The 20,819-nt window shown below is 61.3% G+C and overlaps 2 protein-coding genes across 5 annotated transcripts; one reads left to right on the top strand and one right to left on the bottom strand.

Annotated features, from left to right (window-relative positions):
* The first annotated feature begins 2,603 nt into the window (after window positions 1-2,603).
* Window positions 2,604-6,903, top strand: GAPDH (glyceraldehyde-3-phosphate dehydrogenase). The gene is made up of 12 exons (XM_079714204.1): window positions 2,604-2,637; window positions 2,898-2,938; window positions 4,736-4,835; window positions 4,916-5,022; window positions 5,141-5,231; window positions 5,357-5,472; window positions 5,562-5,643; window positions 5,855-6,006; window positions 6,090-6,168; window positions 6,251-6,334; window positions 6,418-6,515; window positions 6,619-6,903. The coding sequence occupies exons 2-12, from the start codon at window positions 2,916-2,918 to the stop codon at window positions 6,686-6,688; spliced, it is 1,002 nt and encodes a 333-aa protein (XP_079570330.1). The 5' UTR covers window positions 2,604-2,637; window positions 2,898-2,915; the 3' UTR covers window positions 6,689-6,903.
* Window positions 6,904-7,659: 756 nt separating this feature from the next.
* On the bottom strand, window positions 7,660-20,728 carry IFFO1 (intermediate filament family orphan 1; the record flags this gene model as incomplete). 4 transcript variants are annotated; one of them, XM_079714516.1, is made up of 9 exons in its annotated part: window positions 7,660-8,751; window positions 9,394-9,524; window positions 12,297-12,392; window positions 12,652-12,772; window positions 12,875-13,032; window positions 15,258-15,398; window positions 16,024-16,119; window positions 16,210-16,270; window positions 19,941-20,728. In XM_079714516.1, 9 exons carry the CDS (start codon window positions 20,711-20,713, stop codon window positions 8,640-8,642), a joined length of 1,689 nt encoding a protein of 562 aa, XP_079570642.1. In that variant the 3' UTR covers window positions 7,660-8,639. The 4 variants fall into 4 exon arrangements, with proteins under 4 accessions (XP_079570642.1, XP_079570639.1, XP_079570640.1 ...); XM_079714513.1 differs by having other exon boundaries at window positions 12,875-13,056; window positions 19,941-20,713; XM_079714514.1 differs by having other exon boundaries at window positions 12,297-12,389; window positions 12,875-13,056; window positions 19,941-20,713.
* Between the last annotated feature and the right edge of the window lie 91 nt (window positions 20,729-20,819).

Raw genomic sequence — 20,819 nt, 5'->3', positions numbered from 1 at the left:
GCAGCAGATAGAGCGTTACTGATCCCGAAGGATAAGATGAGCCCAGGAGTCTGGGGCCTGTCCCAGCATCTGCTGAGTTTCACGCCCCCTCAGCGCCTCGTCTTTCCCTCTCGACCTCCCCACCCTGCACGCGTGGCAGGATTGCTCTGCTGTGCAGAATTAGGCAGCGTCTAGACTCCAGATCTGCACTTCTCAATCTGGGGGCGATCTTGCCCTGCAGGGGACAGTCGGCAGCATCTAGAGACTATTTTTGTGGTCACAACCCAGCGGGGAGGGGTGCTACCAGCAGCTAGGGGGCTGAGGCCAGGGATGTTGCTAAATATCCTACAATGAATGCACAGGACAGAGCCCACCACAGAGAACGCTCCGGCCCAAAATGTCAGTGCAGCTGAAGTTGAGAAACCCTCCTCTCCACCAAGGGCTGGCTTCGGTCCTGCCCTCACCCCGACTCGTGCCCCTGACCCCATCTCTAAAGACCAGGTGACTGACCTGGCCAGGCTGATGGGAGATCAGGTCATGCATGATTCCCCGTCAGCTCTAGACAGTGTCTCTGGGGACTGTCTCCCAGGGATTCTTCACCGCGTTACAGGGTCTGCAGCACGTCAGCCCCTCAGGTGCAGGCCCCGTCCACCTCCTCCTACTCCCCAGTTCCTCTCTGCTGAGTCACCTGAACTGGAGGCAGTGAGGCTGTTGTCATGGCTACACTGGTGTCTTTGCTGTCATGACAACAGCACACTGCATCAGTCGGTCCGTGCTCCCGGAGCACTGAGCTTCCTCTTTTCAGCAAAGAACAGTAATGAGAAATGACAAGCACGCGGCAAAGGGGGACGTGCTTTGGGTAGCACAGGAGGGTGGAGGGGCTCCTAAGGCCCTTGTCAGGGAAGGCGCTGCCGTCCTGGTGGGGCCTGAGGAGGCGGCGTCTCCCCTCCACTTACCCGGCAGACCGCTGGGTGCGGTGCTTCCCGCCTCCCCCACCATTAGCTGCCCTGTGGCCCTGCCCTTCCTGCTCCTGCAGAAGTCTGGCCATGGGCCATGCAGATGGCTGCCAGCCACAGCCAGCCTTGGGTCTGGGGCCCCAAGAGGGAGGGCAATCCCAGAAAGGCAAGGGATGGGCTGGAGTCGGGGTGCAGGGCAGTGCTCTCTGCCTTTTAAGCAAAAGGTTATCACCATGCGGGGCTAAACTTAGCCACAGGCTTTTCAGCTGGAAAAGGGGGCTGGTCTCAGGTTACGCTGGGCCAGCAAAGAGGCCCCAGTTCTGTCCCCCAGCACCTGCTGATGGGCAATGTCCATCCCACCCCACCCCCCTCTAAACCCTCAACCCTTCACGTCCTCAGAACCAGCCCTTCCTCCGTCCTCAGCTTACAAACCCAGCACAGTGCAGGCTTCTGACTGACTGGTCTTGGAGAGGAATGGATCCCTTCCTCCACATCACGTGTGGGAAGGGGCTGGGGGCCTGTTCCCACCATGCGCCCAAGACCTCCCAATATTTTCCCTCTTCTGGACTCTTCACCCTGCCCCCAACATCCCCTGGACGCAGCCAGTGAAGGGGAGGCCCTGGCTGCAGGGCTGGCCTGCACGTCCCAGGATGGGGAGGGACTTCCGCCCTCACGTCCTGCTCTGGGCCCAGGGTGAAAGAGGCATTGTCTCCCAGCCCGGGCGGCACAGCCCTCAGGTTTCCCAGGAGCGCATTTGTGGGAGGCCTCCGGCCCTCTACCGGGCCAGCCCCCAGCAGTGATGCTATCCCGCCCCGGGGCCCCAGCCCGGGCCTAGGGGAGAGCAGCGGGTGCGCACAGGGCCTGGTTTGTCTGCCCCGATTCTCAGGTCTCCAGGCTGCCTGCGCCGCAGGACATCGTGACCTTCAGTGCAGACCCCTCCCCCTCATGCCTCCTCCGGAGCCTCCTTCCTCTCCAGGCCCGCACAGCCCAAGGCCCAGACCCGGCCCCCGGCCCCCGGCCCCCGGCCCGGAGAGGCCAGAAGCCGGGCCTTGGGAGGGGGGGAGGGGGAGGGGGCTGGGCAGGGCCCTGCGGGAGGCCCCTCGCGAGCCTTTTCCTCTGCTGTTCCTGTGTCACTACCGAAGAGCCTCGATAAGTTCCTCAGCCTTCCCGCCTCTCAGCCTTTGAAAGCAGGGGAGCGGGGCCGGGGAGGAGGAGGAAGGGGGACACTGCAGCCGCGAGCCGTCCCTGGCTCCGGGTCCAATACCCTATCTAACCAGCTCCCCAAGTTCTCCCGTTACATCCGTGCAGCATCCCTCAGTTCTCACCAGGGCCCACGGCCCCGAGTCCACAGAATCCCCCAGTAACCCCCCCGCCCCCAATCGCCGCCAAGCCCCATCACCGGTCCCCTCCTCCTCTGGGCCAGTCTCGGTCCCCTCCCCCTCTCCGTCCTCAGCCCACACGCGCGGTGCGTGCACATTTGAAGAACCAGGCTGGTCCAAAAAAAGGGGAAGGCCGACTACTCGCGACTTTACGGGCGCACGTAGCTCAGGCCTCCGCACCCGGGGGCTGGGACTGGGCGAGGCGGGCCCGCGTCACCACGCCCCCGCCCCTCCCCTGCCCTATAAATTGCGGCTGCAGCCTTCCCCTGCGCTCTCTGCTCCCCCCTGTTCGACAGACAGCCGTGTCTTGTGTGCAGTGCCAGGTAAAGCCTGGCGGAGAGGATCCACAAAGGGCTTGGGGACGGCCCCGAAAGGGACAAGGGGCGTGCGCGGGCCCGGGGTGCGGCTGAGGAGGCCGGGGTCCGGGTCGTACCCGGCGGGGCCCCCGCATTGCAGGGGCGGGAGGGGAGGACGTGCGGAAGCGCAGGTCCGGGATGGAGGCCTGGGGGAGGGGCGGGGAGGGCAGCACCGGACTTCAGCCGCTTCGCCCCGCGTTCTAATGCTCACCTTCCTCTGCCTGCAGCTGCGTCCCGGAGACAAGATGGTGAAGGTCGGAGTGAACGGGTGAGTTGCGGGGTGGGGCGGTAAGTCCTGCGGCCCCCACCGAATTGCGTCTGTGGGTCTTGCCCTACCGGGTCTCTGCCAGCGCGTGGGGGACCTGGATGGGGGTGGTGTACCCCCCCCCCAAGGAGAGCTCAAGGTCGGTGCTCAGACCTGGAGGAGGCCCTCGCAAGGCCTCGTGTCCCCCATCCCCGGCTGTTGCGCCTCCTGTTAACTCCGCCTCTGCGGAGCCTTCCACTCCGCCTGCGGCAGATGCACAGGAATCTCTGATTCTTGATCTGGACCCATTCTCTAATCTTCCAGCTGGGGCCCTTTCTTTCATTTCGCGCCCTTCGCGGTCACGTGCTGGGGAGGAGCCGGTCCCCCACCTGCAGCCCGTGCCCCCGGCCGGGCGCAGCCCGGGGATGCAGGAGGCACAGCTGCGCGCAGATCCAGCTGGGGGCGGGGTGGGGGGGTCATCTGCGGTAACCAGCCGCCATGTTGCAGCTAGGAAGGAAATGAATGAGCCGCCGTTAGGAAACCGTCCTTAGCCCTTCAGCCTTCCTCCTTCCTGGCCTAAGACTAATCCTCCTACCCCTGTCTCGTGGGGTGGAGTCGCCTTTATCTCTTAAGCCAGGTGAGGCCAGGCTTTCCCGTTCTTGTTCAATTCTGACCATACTAACCCTAGACCATCCATTAAACCGCTAGCCACATTTCCCCCCAGGGATGATAGGATGCTCTTCCTACATGGTTCTCTGATGAATCAAAAACGTGGGTTTATGGGGGTGGTCTTGTGTTGTTTTGGGGGTTTTTTTCCTTTCTTTTTTCCGGAGAGGTGTGGTAGCCGTGGCTTGGTGCCATGCTGGGGGAGCTGAGTCATGGGTACTTAGAAATTTTCCACCACAAAATGGCTCCCGGAGCTGCAGCCCCCGTCTTCACAGCGGCTCTCCTCGAAGCTCATTTCTTACCTCCATGCCTAGAGCTGACCCAACCCTAAGGGCCAGGCTGTAAAGGTCACCAGGAGGGATTAGGTGTCTGTGAGCCTCAGGCATCCTGCCCTTCTCCCCATCCCGTCTTCCAGAAACCGGATCCCCACTCCACCCTAAGCTGGGGTTAAATATAGCTGCCTGACCTTTCTGCAGCTGGGGTCCTGGGCTTCTGCTCTTTCCCACCTCCTCCCCGTGCCCTCCCCACACCCAAACGTCTGTTGCTCCCACTCCTGATTTTTGGAAAAGAGCTAGGAAGGACAGGTACTAAGCAAATCAGAGTGCTGGGATGAGGGGTTGAGAAACCATTCCTTTTCCCTATCTTTCCCTTTTGTAGGAGGGACTGGGGGAAGGGGTGGGTTTCCCCTGGCCAGTTCACTTCTGACCTTTGCTCTTGCCCTTTGAGCTTGGTGATGCTGAGTGTACAAGTCTTTGCTCTCTAGAGGGTGTAGCCCGAAGCTGGGCCAGACAGGAACAAGCATTTACAGTTAGTGGGTGTGATGAGTGCCATGTGCCTGCCACGTGCCCAGACTGTAGGGGGCAGCAGCAGCACACCACCCTGTCACTCCTCAACAGATTTCAGATGGGTGGGCAAGTCTTTGAGCCTAATCCCCTCTTGGGCAGGATGTGAGCCTTCACTTTGTGGCCGTGCTGGGAAGCCAGGCTGGCCTGGCAGAGTTGCTTAGGAAGGTGAAGTGAGCTCTCCTGGGACTTTTCTGATGCTAGCAAAGTGGCATCCTCTTCCCTCTGAAAGAGGGTGAGTGGGCCTGGGGCTGCTTACATACCCAGGAGGACTCCTCCCTTCTCACACCTTCTCACCTGTTGTCCCCCTCAGATTTGGCCGTATTGGGCGCCTGGTCACCAGGGCTGCTTTTAACTCTGGCAAAGTGGACGTTGTCGCCATCAATGACCCCTTCATTGACCTTCACTACATGGTGAGTGCCACCCGTGCTGGTGGCCGGGAGCAGAGCCTGGCTGAGGCGCAGCCCCTTGATGCCCTCCCTCGTCCCCTCAGGTCTACATGTTCCAGTATGACTCCACCCATGGCAAGTTCCATGGCACCGTCAAGGCTGAGCACGGCAAGCTTGTCATCAATGGAAAGGCCATCACCATCTTCCAGGAGTAAGTGTGGGAGACGGAACAGGAAGAAATTTGCCTTGGAGGAGGTCCTGGGATGGGGCGACCTCCTTGGGTCCGTGGCAGCCCACGTCCCTGAGTCCTGTCCTGGCTTCCCTTGTAGGCGAGACCCCGCCAACATCAAATGGGGTGATGCTGGTGCTGAGTACGTGGTGGAGTCCACTGGCGTCTTCACCACCATGGAGAAGGCCGGGGTGAGCAGCGGGAGGCGGGAGAGGAGGGGAACGGACCCCGGGCTCTGGTGTGACAGGAAGGTCGGGTGGGGCGGACCAAGGCCGGGAAGGCGGAGCCCGGGTTTGTAAGCGCCCCTCTGCTGCAGGCTCACTTGAAGGGTGGAGCCAAGAGGGTCATCATCTCTGCCCCTTCTGCCGACGCCCCCATGTTTGTCATGGGCGTGAACCACGAGAAGTATGACAACCACCTCAAGATCGTCAGGTGAGCGCGGCAGAGGGCGTGGAGAAGCGGGCAGATAGCGCTGCGTGGTACACGGTGGGCGCACCCCTGACCTGCCTCCCTCTTTCCAGCAATGCCTCCTGCACCACCAACTGCTTGGCCCCCCTGGCCAAGGTCATCCACGACCACTTCGGCATCGTGGAGGGACTCATGGTATGAGTGATGCGGGGCTCGCCAGAGCACATTCAGTCCACACCCAGGGTGGGACCCTTCTCCCTCCCAGAGCATGGCCCTGGGCTGTGGGGCTGAGGGGCATCCGGGCTTCCAAGGGATCTGCTCAGGTCACTTAGTTCTTCCCCCGGGAGGGGGGAGGGGTGGCGTGGTGAGCACTAGGCGGGGCCTTCACGCCCCCTCCTGTTTCCAGACGACGGTCCATGCCATCACTGCCACCCAGAAGACCGTGGATGGCCCCTCCGGGAAGCTGTGGCGTGATGGCCGAGGGGCTGCCCAGAACATCATCCCTGCTTCTACTGGCGCTGCCAAGGCTGTGGGCAAGGTCATCCCTGAGCTGAACGGGTGAGACTCGTTGCTGCTTTTCTGCCCTGGGGACCCGGGGATCCGGGACGCCTGGTGCTGACTCTGCTTCCTTGTGTCTACAGAAAGCTCACTGGCATGGCTTTCCGCGTCCCCACCCCCAACGTGTCTGTCGTGGATCTGACCTGCCGCCTGGAGAAACCTGTAAGTTGCGGCTGGAGCAGCTTTGGTGGGCTGGGGCTTGCAAGACTGGAGCTTGAATAACCGCCTACCTTTACCTCTTCAGGCCAAATACGAGGACATCAAGAAGGTGATGAAGCAAGCGTCGGACGGCCCCCTCAAGGGCATCCTGGGCTACACTGAGGACCAGGTACTGATGGGGCAGGGAACTTGGTGACCACGTGGCCGCCGTGAGCAAGACTGGGTTCTGTGCTTGGCTCTCTCCCTCCCTAGGTTGTCTCCTGTGACTTCAACAGTGACACCCACTCTTCTACCTTCGATGCTGGGGCTGGCATCGCCCTCAACGACCACTTTGTCAAGCTCATTTCCTGGTGTGTGGCTGGGGTGTGGGAGTGGTGCGTCAGGGTGGGGCTGAGTCTGCTGCCCCCTGGTGGCCGGCTGGGGAAAACAACCCTTAACTCCCTCTCCTTCCAGGTACGACAACGAATTTGGCTACAGCAATAGGGTGGTGGACCTCATGGTCCACATGGCCTCCAAGGAGTAAGAGTCCCTGGACCACCAGCCCCAGCAGGAGCACGAGAGGAAGAGAGAGGTCCTCCGCTGCTGGGGAGTCCTTGCCCCACCTCTGTCCTCCAACACACTTGAGAATCTCCTGACCTCCACCCAGTTTCCATCTCAGACCCCCTGAGGAAGGGGGGGAGGAGGGGCTTAGGGAGCCCTACCGTGTCATGTACCATCAATAAAGTACACTGTCCCCAGGCTACTGGTTTGTCTTGCTCCAGGGTCTAGGATAAAGGGGAGGGGAGCTGGCTGGGGCCAAGGAGAACTAACTACATCTTGCTGAGAGCACCCAACCAGGCAGGAGCCCCGCCCTGGTCTAGGAGCGGACACTGCTCCCCTGAAGAGCCACCTGTCCTCAGGTCACCTTGGTTCCTCTCTGAGGCCTTTGGGTGCCACGGGGACTCGCTGTGATCCAGATGGCTGTGGCCGAGCCCAGGAATGGCCTGGCTCCACGTATCCAGATGCCATTGTGTCTGCAGCTCCCCGGAGGGTGACACTGGCACAGGAAGTCAGGGCAGAGTCCACCTGGCCTCTGGCCAGTTAGCTGACCTCTGCAGCAGCATGGAGCACGGCCAGCCTGCCAGGTGCAGACCCCAGCTCTGACCAGCAGCTGCAAGTCTCAGTGCCCCAGTGACCACCGGCAGTGCAGCTGGGTGAGTGCCCTAGTGTCGCCAGAGGGGTTACAGTAGGCTGGTCCATGGGAAGGGTGGGGATGGCTTTGCTCCCATGTCATCTGGCACCCGTGGACGCACGTGGGTTTAGCGGTAGAAGCCAGCAACCAGGGCTGAGGCCCTGGCTGTGCCACTCGAGGCACCATTACTTTGGGCAGGTTACTTAAAACCTCTGCACCAGCCTTGCACCTGCATGTTTTTAAAGTGACGTGCAGAGGACTGTATAACCACCACCAGAAAGTGCTGGAAACAGTGACACAGACGTGTTCAATAAATAGTCGCCAGTTTCATGATTATTAGATTCCACACAAACAGCTCAGCCCAGCCCACCTCAGGCAGTGACGCTGAGGGACCCTCGGTCTCTGTAGCCCCAGTTCGCCAAGCTTTTCCGAGTCCAGGACATCTTCTCGCTCAGCCAGTTGGTCTCAGCTTGTGACAGACACGGAGGAGGCACACCTGCAGCTGATGCTTGAAGAAACTGAGACCCTGAGCGTCCACATACACGCTCGTGTGCACACACACGTGCCCCCCCCCACACACACACAGCTTCACCTTTCTGTCACCGGGCGGCGGTGACTGGGAAACAAGCAGGGGCTTCTGTCTCCCTCCACGATACTGACACTGCCCCCAGTCAGACCCAGAAGCCGCCGGGACCGGACGACCAAGGCCCCTGTAATGCGTGGCACTTCCACCAGGGAAGGCTCACAGCCACATCACTGCTGTCGACCGGCAGCCGGCCGTGAGCACTCGGACAACAGCGAGGACGAGCGCCCTGCCCGGGCCCGCTCCGTCCGCTTGTGCCACGGAGGGAAGCCCTCTCTGGTGCACAAGCCACAGAATGTCCAGCCTAATCCCCTTCATACCAGTGCCCAGGCCAGTTAGCACCAGTACAGACTCAAGACAGCCGGCTGGCTCGAGGCCACAGGGACGGAAGGAAGGACAATCCATCACGTTCCTTACTCAGTGGAGAGGGTGAGGGGCCACGAGCGCTCTGGCAGCATCTTAAAGATGGGAAAGTAGCATTCACCCACGCATGAAGGCAGGAGAGCCGGCTGTGCAGGGAGTCGCCTGGGAAGGGCAGGCCAAGCCTCACTCCAGACACCCCAGAGCCCTAGAGAGGCCGAGGACCGAGGGAGGAGGCTGGGGAGGAGCGCCCCGTCGCCGGGGCCAGGCTCGGTGCCGCAGGACAAACGGCGTTCCCTTCTGTGAACCACCCAGCCCTCTGCCTCGGTGAGTCCCAGCGGGCCGAGCTGGAGAAGGCCCCTATCTCATGGCGCCGTCAGATGAGACATCGCGATCGGAGTCCTCAGCCTCGCTTGGTGGCGGCGGGGGCGGCAGGTCGCTAAGCGGGGCCGCAGTGAAAGCAGGAGACTTTCTAGAAAAGAGCGTCGGCTGTAACCTCGGGGCGGGGAGGAATCCTGACAAGGCTGGCTCGCCCACCACCCCTGGCCTGATCCCCTGGCAGGCAGGTGAGCAGCGTCTCAGGGCAGAAGGACCACCGGGCAAGGGAGCGGGGGAAGGGGGAAGAAACGGTCCCCACTTTAACTTGGGGACTCGGCGAGGTTGAGTTCAGAAGTATCTGAGGTCACAGTACGAGACACCGCTGGAGCCGGAGGGCACCGGCTCCGTGGCCCCAGCTTCACGTCTATGAAGTGGTCTTGCGATTTTTAAAAACTTACGCAGGGTCAAAGGCACAAATTGTGGCGCTGACTTTAGATAAAAATCTTTCCCTTGCGCTCCTTGTCAGTTTTTAGCTGCCTTTCTAACCAGGGGAGCCGCCAGAGTCAGCGGCATCAGGAGGTTTCGGCAATCCAACCACGGATGGACGGATGGACGCCTGTATCGTCCAACTGCCGAGGGGGAGGGAGCTGCCGGGCGGGGGCAAGCAGACCAGGCGACCTCCAACGGGCAGCCCCACGGCAAGACAGGCCTGAGTCGCTGCCGGAGGGTCTCAGGGCTCTCCAGTGAGAGGCGCCGGGTACTGTGCCCTCCCCACCTGTGCCCGGGGGGCCCTTACCGGTCCCCGGACTGGGTGATGAGCCGGCGGCAGGTCTCCATCTGCACGTCCAGGCCCCGCTTCATGCTGCACATCTCCATGTACTCGTGCAGGTGCCGGTTCATGTCGTTCTTGGCCGTGGCCAGCTCCAGCTGTGGCGGGGGCAGGGCAGGGCCGCCGGGTCAGCAGGGCCCCTGTCCCCTGCCCCCAGGAGGCTAACCTGCCAAGGGCACCCCGGCCGGGGGCACAGGCAGCCGCAGTGGAAGTGAAGGACTCACTCAGGTTTTAAACTAAACCAGCTCAAGGCAGGAGGCGCCTGATACCCCACCATTCCTTCTAGTTTCCCCGGGCGTCTCTCCCACAGAGGCTCTCACTAAGGGATCTGCTCTGGGCCTGCATTCTCGGAACAGACTCCCAACGAGAGCCGTGAGGAAGGGATGCTCCCGAGTGCTCGGGCGGCACGTGGGGATGACCTTGCCCCTTCCCGGGCCCCCCCGGGGCCTGCGCCGGTCCTCACTCCCCACACAGCGCTGTCCCCCCAGCCTGTCCCCCTCTGCCAGCTGGGAGCTCCTGGCAGGGCTGGCCACGGGGCCTACTCATCCCTGCGTACACGCCCCGCACCTCGACGGCAGAGTCATTAGTTAACTTCAAGCAGCGTCCACGAGGCTCATGGCCAAGAGGCCGGCTGGGCCCTGGTGAAAGGCACTCTGCTCTCCCACCACCTATTCCCTCTCATTGCTTTTCTCACTTGTAAGTCCTTTTCAGAGAGAAACGGAGGGACTGCCTGCCTCGCTGAATGTCCGACGGGCTCTGAGATGTAGCCCGACTCAAGACACGTCATGCGTGACATGATGTGCGGCCCAGAGTCGGGGGCACGCAGTCTCCCTCCCAGACCCCGCCTCTGCGCCACAGGCTCGGAGGTAGAGCTGACAGCCAGGCGCAGAGGCGGTGAAAGATCTGGGCCACAGACAATGTGCCGCCTCTCTTTGTTCTGGGCACAAGGAACAGGGGCCACAAGGGGAGGCGGAGTAAAACTGCTCGGAGGTGACGTGCTCGACTGCCTGAGAGCAGAGAGAAAGGGCGGGAAGCCACCCGTGAACGGTCTGAGCTGGGCAGAAAGGATGGGAACTCGGAGAGAAAAGAAAATAGTCACAGAGCCAGACAAAGAGATGGTAGCCTGGGTGCATCAGAAGCCCTAGTGAGCACGGCTCAAACGACAGCCTTGGCTCCAGAGCTGGGATCCCAGCCGGGGCCCCCAGCAGCAAGAGCATGTCCAGGGGCAGGACGCACCGACTGCTCAGTCCAGGAGGGAAATACGGTGCCGCCAGCTCTTGTCCAGACTGGTCGCCACCTACACCCCAATCCCTACACCTCAGGGGAGCCGGTATTAAAGAGGAGGGGTGGGTTCTGGGGCCCATCACTCCGCGGGGCAGGGAACAAGGGAACGAACCAAACATATTCCAGCAGAATACGAGGCGAGGACGGCTGCCAGTCTCTACACAGTCAGAGCAGGGCTGCAGGAAGGAGACGACCCCAAAAGCCACACTGCAAACCCCGTGCACGCTGGCAGCAGGGCAGGGCGGAGGGGTGAGGCTGGGAGCAGATGGAGGGGAAGGGGTGGGGGGAAAGAATTCCCGCCCACCCTCCACCTGCGCCTTGGTCTCACCATCCAATGATGGAAATGGTCCTTGCCTCCATCCCAGGGCCCCTGAGAGATCAAAGGTCACTGAGTTAAAGGGACCTCAGGTGTCCCATTTGGATGTCCAGGAGCAACACTGCAACCAACACCACCGTGTCCGCCCTCCTGACACCTCCCCTCAGGCCATTCTAGCCGTAGGGAGGAGGAGGACAGTGGGCTGGGTGTAAACGGGAGAGCGGAGTGCAGTTCCCCCGACCAGCTCTTCAGCTAGTGGCACACAGCTGGCTGTGGCTTTCTTTTCTTTTTTTTGGCCACATGGCATACGGGACCGGGACCGGGGGGATCGAACTGGGGCGCGAACCCGCGCCCCCTGCAGTGGAAGTGTGGAGTCTTAACCGTGTGACTGCCAGGGAAGTCCCCAGCAGTGCCTTTAAAAGTGAGCATCTGTCTGCCTGGGCAAAAAAAAAAAAAAAAAATGAAAGCAGGTTTTGCTTAAAGGAGCAGCGCCAGCTAATGTGCGTTCGGGGAGTGAGGATGCAGGAAAATAATGCCTCAACTTCCACTGCCGCTGTGAGGGCAGCGGGCTTGGAGAAAGGCTGAGAGGTCCAGAAGGCCCCCAGCCTCATCCCCAAGTCAGAGCGCAGGGAAAGGAGCCTCTCACGCTTGCTCAGGCAGGAGGGCTCACGAGAATCACACGCAAGCCTCGTCCCACAGCCCCTCCTCCCAGGTGCCACAAATCCTTCCCGCCGCCCCTAGAGGCCTAGAGTTTAAGTTGAAGCACCAGTTCCGCTCGCATCTCTAGAAGGTTCCTCAAGGCTAGGGAATAAGAATGGAGATTTCCACATTGGCTCAAAGGTTGAGCCGACGAGGGGACTTCACTACAGCACTAACAATAATAACAGCAATGATAATAAAGCAACGACTACATGCTGTGCTGACTACGGGACAGATGCTGCCCCACGCTCGGCCTGGGCCTTATTTCACTTGACCTTCAAACAACCCTGCGGGAGGTATTAGTAAGAACCCCACTTTACAGATAAAGAAGCAGGCTCAGAGAGAAGAGGCCTGTTAAAAGTCGGAGTGGAAGTAAATGACAGAGCTGTCGGCCTCCCTCCCCAGCCCGAGGTCTTAAGGACCCACCAGAGGTGCTACAGTGGGGAGGTCACTCCGCCCCCGCCAGGAAGAAATGGCGAGGCCCTGGTGTCTGGGGTCCCGCAGGGGTGAGGCCACTGCACCTGCGACCCACCGGGAACCTGGGCCCCTCAGCTTCAGCGCACGGCCTTACCTCTATCTGGTCAATGGTTTCCTGATATTCTTTCTCTCGGGTTTTGAACAGGGACTCAGTATCTTTAATCACCTTCTCCAAACTGTCTTCCGGCTGCTGGAGAGGAAAGGGAAGCAGGGGGAGGCCAGATGGGAGGGGTGGGACGGGGCACCACAGGGCAAGGCGAGGAGGGAGAGAGTGAGTCAGGTTAAAGGAAGCCGGAGAGAGAGGGGACGAGGACAAAGGACCAGGGAGAAGCAGGTGACGGATGGTGGCCACAAAGGGAAGACAGAGCACGGAGTGGACGGTGGGCGGGGAGGAGACGGGCCTGGCGCCCGGAGAGGAGCCGGGACCCTGCGGCCGGGAGGGCGGTTACCTCTCCCGGGGCCTCTGCAGCAGCCAGCGCATAGCCCGAGAAATCCTCCCAGAGCAGCAGGGTCTCCTCGGTCTCCTCCCAAGTCAGGCTGTCACAGTCGTCCTCAAAATCATACTCCCTCCTAGAGACAGGGAGCCCCGGCGTCAAGGCGGGCGGCAGGGAGGGGCTGCTGGGCGGGGCTCCGGCCTCGGGGGAGGGGCGGCGAGGGGCCTGCGGGACTCACAGCTGGTTCAGCATGCGCTGCATCTCCTCGTTGATGCTGAGGGCCGTGCTCTCCTCCTCATCCCCGTCGGGGTGGCAGGGCCCGTCACTCTCCGACAGGGAGGTGTCCTCCTCGACGGCAGCCTTGCGCTCCCGCTTCCGCCCCCCCATGGACGGGACCTTAATGGGAGACAAGTGCAGAGACTACAGAGACGAGGCCGGGTGCATGAGGAGAAGGGCGTGGGCGCCGGCAGGGGAGGGAAGCATGGACCAGCGGGCAGGGCGGGCAGACAGAGAGAAGACACAGTTACAAGACGGAACAGAAACACCAGCGTCACCGAGACAGGCAGACAGACACAGATGGGGACGGGGCTGCAGACTAGGAGGAAGACAGAGAAGAAACAGAGAAAACAGAGCAGTAAGATAAGGGGGAAATGGCGGGCCTCGACCACAGTAAGATGTGCATAATGGCCCAGAGGATTTCTTTTCTAAAAAAAGTCTTCTAGTGAAATGACTGAACTGAGAGGGAACTTTCAGGCTGCAAGGGGGAGGGAGACACGGAGTTGACAAAGCAGAACCTGAGTCACACATCCAGATCTGGAAGCCAGAGGGCAAAGGGAGAGAGCGAAATGGAGGCGGAAGAATGAGAGAGGGAGGGAGAGAGAAGAAGGGGAGGGAGAGAGAGAACAGGTGGGGGAGAGAGAGAACAGGTGGGGGGGAGAGAGAAGTGGGGGGAGAGAGAAGTGGGGGGAGAGAGAAGGGAGAAGAGGGAGAGAGAAGGGGGAGAGGGATAGAAGGGGGAGAGGGAGAAGGGGGAGAGGGATAGAGAAGGGGGAGAGGGAGAGAAGGGGGAGAGGGATAGAAGGGGGAGAGGGAGAGAAGGGGGAGAGGGATAGAAGGGGGAGAGGGATAGAAGGGGGAGAGGGATAGAGAAGGGGGAGAGGGATAGAGAAGGGGGAGAGGGATAGAAGGGGGAGAGGGATAGAAGGGGGAGAGGGATAGAAGGGGGAGAGGGATAGAGAAGGGGGAGAGGGATAGAGAAGGGGGAGAGGGATAGAGAAGGGGGAGAGGGATAGAAGGGGGAGAGGGATAGAAGGGGGAGAGGGATAGAAGGGGGAGAGGGATAGAGAAGGGGGAGAGGGATAGAGAAGGGGGAGAGGGATAGAAGGGGGAGAGGGATAGAAGGGGGAGAGGGATAGAAGGGGGAGAGGGATAGAAGGGGGAGAGGGATAGAGAAGGGGGAGAGGGATAGAAGGGGGAGAGGGATAGAAGGGGGAGAGGGATAGAAGGGGGAGAGGGATAGAAGGGGGAGAGGGATAGAAGGGGGAGAGGGATAGAAGGGGGAGAGGGATAGAAGGGGGAGAGGGATAGAGAAGGGGGAGAGGGATAGAGAAGGGGGAGAGGGATAGAGAAGGGGGAGAGGGATAGAGAAGGGGGAGAGGGATAGAGAAGGGGGAGAGGGATAGAGAAGGGGGAGAGGGATAGAAGGGGGAGAGGGATAGAAGGGAGAGAGGGATAGAAGGGGGAGAGGGATAGAGAAGGGGGAGAGGGATAGAAGGGGGAGAGGGATAGAAGGGGGAGAGGGATAGAAGGGGGAGAGGGATAGAGAAGGGGGAGAGGGATAGAAGGGAGAGAGGGGGAGAGAAGGGGGAGAGGGAGAGAGAAGGGGGAGAGGGATAGAAGGGGGAGAGGGATAGAAGGGGGAGAGGGATAGAAGGGGGAGAGGGATAGAAGGGGGAGAGGGATAGAGAAGGGGGAGAGGGATAGAAGGGGGAGAGGGATAGAAGGGGGAGAGGGATAGAAGGGGGAGAGGGATAGAAGGGGGAGAGGGAGAGAGAAGGGGGAGAGGGAGAGAGAAGGGGGAGAGGGATAGAAGGGGGAGAGGGAGAGAGAAGGGGGAGAGGGATAGAAGGGGGAGAGGGAGAAGGGGGAGAGGGAGAGAGAAGGGGAGAGGGAGAGAAGGGGGAGAGGGATAGAGAAGGGGGGAGAGGGAGAGAGGGGTGGGGAGAGAAAGAAGGGAGAAGGGCAGGAGGATCGAGGGGAGGGGTCTGCGCTGCGAGCCCCGCGGGTCAGGAGGCCTGGGGAGCTGAGAAATGGCCCGGGGACGCAAGAAGCTCGCGTGAGAGCAGAACTAACCAGCTTCTTCTGTGGAGGAAGCAAGAGAAGATGAAAGGCAGAGAGGCGAGGAGGCGGAGGGAGAGAGAGGGGAGGAGAGAGACGGCGTTAGAGCCCGCTCCAGCCTCCTCTCCAGAGGCTGTCCCTCGCCCCCCAGCCTCGTCCCGCCAGGGCCCAGCTCCCGCGGAGGACCGGGCTCTCGCGGCCCCGCGCCCCCCTACAGAGCTCGGGCGCGGACACCAGGCCGTGGGACGGGGCGGGGGCCGGACCCAGGCGCCCCGAGCCCTCACCTGGAACATCTTGATCACGTCCTCGCAGTTGCGCTGCTGGGCCAAGTCGCAGAGCTTGGCGGTGATGTCGATGCGGCGGCAGATGTCCATGTCCACCTTCATGGCCTTCTCCTGGATCTTCGTGTCCAGGTCGGACAGGTTCTGTGCGGGGAGCACGGGGGCGGTGAGGGGGTCCTAGGGCCCGGCAACGTCCCCTCATCCTCCCAGACGCACGGCCCCTCCCAGCAGAAGGCACCCCTTTTCCTGGGTGCCCCTCCAGCACTCTGCCCAGGACAGCTGGCTCCCTGGCCAGACGGGGCCCCCGAAGGGCACGGCCCAGTGGCTGGGACATGCAGGGGGCTCCCTCCTGGAACTCAGGCTCCAAGAGAGACTGACTGTGACCACCAGGGGCTGTGAGAGTGGAGAAAGGATCGCAACGGTGACCTCAGCTGACACTGAACTAGCGCCGCAGCCTTCGAACCAGCCTGCGAAGTACGTGCTTGACTATCCCATTCCACAGACCCAGATATGAAGGCAGAGAGGGTCAGCACTTCACCCAGGGCCACACTGTGAGCAAACCACCCTGAGTGACGATGGAGGCCACGGGGACTTTTGCTCTGTCTTCTTCTCCGGGGTTAGGGGGTGAGCAAGGGAGAAAAGCAATGGAAGCACATACGCTGGGGGGAGGGTCAGTGAATTGGGTGCAACTAAAAAGGCCGGCGGCTCCCTAGCCTTGGGCAGCCTCGCCCCGGCGGGTAGGGACGAGGGGTGACGTGGCCGCACTCACGTTGCTCATGAGCCCCTTGAAGACCACCAGCTCGGCCTTCAGCTGCTCCACCTTCAGGGCCAGCTCCTCCTGGCAGGCGTCGGCCTCCTGGGCCTCCTACGGTCGGGGAGAAACCGGCGTGAGCCGCGCTGCCTGCGGGCGGCGGGCGGGGGAAGGCGGGACGAGGCGGGGCGGGGCGGCCCTCACCTCCTGGAGCTCGTTCACGCGCTCCTGCAGCTGCAGCCTCACCACGTACTCCTCTTCCCACCTGCAGACAGCGAAGGGCCAGCGCCTGGGTGCGGGGTCCTCCCGCCTCCCCTCTCCGCCCCCCCGCCCGTCTGGCTCAGGCCCCAGCCCTGGGTCTGCTTCCCCAGACGGGAGGAGCCGGGCACGGGCACAGACGTGTGGCTCCAGGCTCTCCGCCAGCTCCCAGCTCACCAGCTGCCTTCCCGGAACCTCAGGCCTCGCACCATTTAAGAGCAACTGCGGCTGCTCCGCTCCCTCGCAGGGCCCAGCCCGACCAGCTGTCCGGCCGGCCTCGTCCCCCTCCTGCCCACACCACCCGGCCCGGTCTCCCACCTCCAGTCCTCAGATCCGGGCTCCCGCCTGCTGCCTGCACCAGAACAGAGCTCGTCTAGCCCGCTGCCCTGCCTCCTGTGGTACCATTAATCCTGTAAAAGCAGCTGCAGGACACATATGGCGTCAGCAAAGTTGGTCAAGAGCCTGGTAGGAAATGCTTGAAGTCCATCCCCACAAGCTCCAGAAACTGCCCACCCAGAGGCCCCGGGTGAGCCGCAGAGAGGGGCCAGGGTGCAGGCAGGAGCCCGGGATCACTAAGCACCCACACCCAGAGGGAGAGGGAAACGAGCGTGGAAAAGTGCCTCGTTACTGTGGTGGATGAGAACTAGAGGCAGGGCCTCCTGGGCCCCAGAATGCAGAGCCTGAGACCACGAGTAGGCTAGAAGACACTCCTGGCCAAGGCTGGGAGCTGGCCAGTGCGTCCCCCTCCTCCTCACAGAGGCAGGAGGGCAGTGGCGGGGGCAACACCCCTGCTTAGGATGGACTTCAGGGCCCCGCAAGGTTGGCTGGAACAGCAGGACTCCTCAGACCCCACTGACATAGCCCAGCACTTCTCCCCCATCCTGGAAAGGCTTCCTCCAGGCTGAGAAAGCAGGGGAACTGCACCAAGAGAGAAACCTCAACACCAGGTGGTTAGGTGTTGGAAGGTGGTTAGGAGGCAGCACGGAGAACACACTCTGCAGGCCCAGGATCTGGTCTTCCCCTCCCCTCCCCTCCATCTCTGTTCCCAGGTGCCTCTCAGCTCTCTTCCCTGGGCTCCTCCTCCAGGCCCATCTCTCCTAGCTCTTCCGCTCCTCACTCAGATCCGCACTGCAGTATTCCTAATAATAACACCTTGACATCACCGTGGCTGCCCCCCGCCCCCCGGCGGCTGGGCGGGGAGAAGGCAGCCCAGCTCCCCTCCCGCCTTCCTGGCTCCCCACACAGCCGGCCCTCACATCCTCCTCCTCTTGCTCTGGCATTCTCATTCAGACAGTTGGGGCCAGTGAAGTGCCCCAGCAGTGTCAGGTTATGTATTTTCTTAAACAAGACCTTTATCTTTCTGGGCCTTGGTTTCTTCATCTACAACGTGAGGGCAGGGGATGCAGTACCCTGATGCCCCTGGGGTCCATGCATCCCTGGAGGAAGCAAGCAAGACAGACAAGAGGACAACAACCCTGGAGAAGACACATCAGGAAGGGTAGGACAGTGAACTCAACTGTTTCAGGTAGAAACTTAAGGAAGTCAGGTATGGATTAAGATTAATAAAATCTCACAGGGTAACCAAAAAAAAAAATCTGAAAATAAACCATCTGGAAGCTCACTAGACTTCCACTTGTACTCCAGCCAGACATTCCCATGAATGGGTTCGTTTTGACCTCCATTTAAATCTGGTCTCCCTCGCAAGGTTCTTTAAACACGGGTAAAATTGGAGCAATTTCCATGTATTCTACATTGAGCAAACATCTTTCTTCCAAATAAACGGCCTCCCTGAGTAAAGTGAGGAAGCAGGGGCCACTCCTATGTCGGAAAAACTGAGACCAGGAAAAAGAGATGCACCCAAGGTCACACAAGGCAGGGGAGCTGAACCCAGAACCAGGAGGCCTCAGCTCCTTCCCAGTTTAGTGCTCATACTATGCCCATGTCTTCCAGGCTACAGACAGGAGTCAGCTTTGCTATAAAGAGAAGAGAGCCAGGGCAGCGGATCTGGGGTGGAAGGAGTAGCGGCCGGTATCACGTACCACCCAGGTCTGGCTGCGAGGCCCGCTGCACAGCAGTGCGCTGCAGAGCCGTGAGCTCATCCGTCCCCGAGGAATAACCCTTTGGTGCCCTGGACAGCTGGACCAAGGACAAACACTCTTCCAGTTAGAAACAAAACACCCCAACAATAGCAGTTGTTCCTGTGGTTACGGATGTATTCCAGAACTGTCCACGTTCCACTGCTGACGGCGTTAATTAACTCCTGCAGTGGCTGGGGCAGGATGGCTCTGGGTGGCATCTGAATAACTGAGACTCCCAAAGACACTTCAGTCATGGACTACAACGAAGGAAGGACGCCAGCCAGCATGAGGACAGGACTCCACCTCAGCAAGCCTGCTCATCTGTGATCTGCTAGACTCTGGCGGGTTACAGATCCCTGAAGCTCGCCCCCGACCCCCAACCCGATCCAGCAGTCGTTTGCCTGAACATTCGGCCAATCCCCACCAGACGCCAATCTCTGCTCCACTGGGCTGCAAGGGTAATTCCCAGGCCTGCCCACAAGGGGTCAGACTGGCTCATTAAGAGGTTAAACCTGAAGGCAAGGCCTCTTTCTGACCGGTCATCTCCTTCGTCTTCAACCATGGCATCCCAGGCACAGAGGGTACAAAGGGCTGGCTGTGCTCATGCCCCTGTCCTAACAGCACGGTTATCAACCCTCTAGGGGACCCACCTGGATGCAACCAGCACTCCTGCGTCGCATCCCCTCCCCTGGCGCCTTGTGCTACCCCGCAGGGCTCCCTGCACAAAACCAACTCTTCATCTTCAGAGCGACCCGGCCTGCCCCAGCTGCCTTGTGTCAAAGGCGTGGTGTGTCCATGTGCCCAGCCTTCTCCTACTCGGGTCCTTGCTGCCCTCTTCACACTTCCTCCGCCTTCAGCTCTGCACTTTCAGATCCCCCAGCTTCCGCTAGCCCTGGGCCAACTCCACAGGCCCTTCCCCTCTCCCTAGGGAATTCCCTTTACTCCTTCGTCCCGCCTCCCTCCTTTTCTGACCTACTCCCAGAAATGCCCTAAGGTCCCCACAGCATTTTGGTTTGGATGGAACCAGAGCAGCCGTGCTGCTCCCTCGGACGCCGTTTTGGGAAACCCTGGGCAGAGGCAGGATCACCTACTGCAAGGTGCAGCCCCGCGCCACCCCCCTTCTCACTTCCCTTCGACTCCCAAATTAAAACTACATCCTTTGCCTCTAACTTGTGTTCAGTATGTGGAGCCTGAATCACAAAGTCGTCGCTCCGAGGGCTGAGACTAGGGGATTAAGCAGTAGCCCGGATGTGACCTCTCAGATCCATGTCCCTTTTACACGTCGCAAAACCCCCAGTTAACACAGTCCTCCAAACACTGCAGCCTAGATGAAAAACAAGGGTTCCCCGCAGTATTCGGCTCCTAGACGCCTCCTTCCGGTCACGAGCTTTGACTTCTGCATTCTCTAGGGATTCTAGTCTCCGGATATCCAATTCCGTCTGTGGACTTCCAAGCTCCTCCTTACACAGCAGGAGCTTTACTCATACTGACTCCTCCCTGATTCTTGGGCCCCAGCTGTTCTCGGCTCCTGTACGCACACCTAGCCCCGGCCCCAGTGTGGCGTGAGCTGAGCCCCGTCCCCACCTTCCCGATCCCTACCTCCGCTTGTACTCGTCCCGCTCGCGCTTCACTTTAGCCAGCACGTTGTAGAGAGCGCGGATCTCGGGGGTGATGGTGTCGATCTGGACGCCCACCCCGTCGGGGTGCACCCACGACAGGCCAGGCCCTTGCACCAAAGTGGGCTCCAGTCCCGGCCCGAGCCGGCGGGCGTGAGAGAAGGACCAGATGGTGCCGGGCATGAAGCGGGCCGACGAGGAGTAGGCGGAGGAGGCGGAGGTGGAGGGAGCCGGGTGGCAGGCCGCGGAGGGCACGAGGGGGCCTGCCGGCGAGCGCGCGGGCGAGCCCAGCACCCGCGCCGACGGGGTGCAGACGGCAGCCGGCCGGGCGCCCAGGGGCAGCCCCAGGGGTCTGACGGGGCTGACGAAGCCGGTCTGCACGGCCTGGTCTCGGCGAGCCAGGCCCCGCCGGCCCTGCTTACCCTCCTCTAGCGCCTGCTGCAGCTGCTTCTCCAGCAGCCGGTTGCGGCGCTCCAATTCGTGCACTTTGGCCAGGAAGCAGCGGAAGCGGAGGTTCAGGGTCTTGAGCACGTTGATGTTGGAGCCCAGGTCGTTGCGGAGCGCCATGGCGGCGGGGGGCGCCGGGCCCGGCCCGGGCGGCGAGTAAGGAGCCGGGCCGGCCCGGGCGAGCGGCGCCGGGGGCACGTCCCCGCCGCCGGCCAAGTGGTCGCTTCCCACGGGGTCCCCCAGCGGCCCGGCCAGGCCTTGCTGCTCCTGCTGGAGGAGGAAGAGGTTGGGGCCGAATAACGGATTCATGGCTGCGCCTTCTGCTGGGAGATGGAGACCGTGCAGGAGCAGGGCTGGAGGGCGAGGGAGGAGAGCCAATGAGGCGCCGGGGGGACGAGGGGCAGCCAATCAGACG

The sequence above is a fragment of the Hyperoodon ampullatus genome (genome assembly GCF_949752795.1).
Source record: "Hyperoodon ampullatus genome assembly, chromosome: 11".
NCBI lineage: Eukaryota > Metazoa > Chordata > Mammalia > Artiodactyla > Ziphiidae > Hyperoodon > Hyperoodon ampullatus.
Note: the sequence above shows the minus strand (reverse complement) of the source record. Positions and strands in the feature narration are given on the sequence as shown.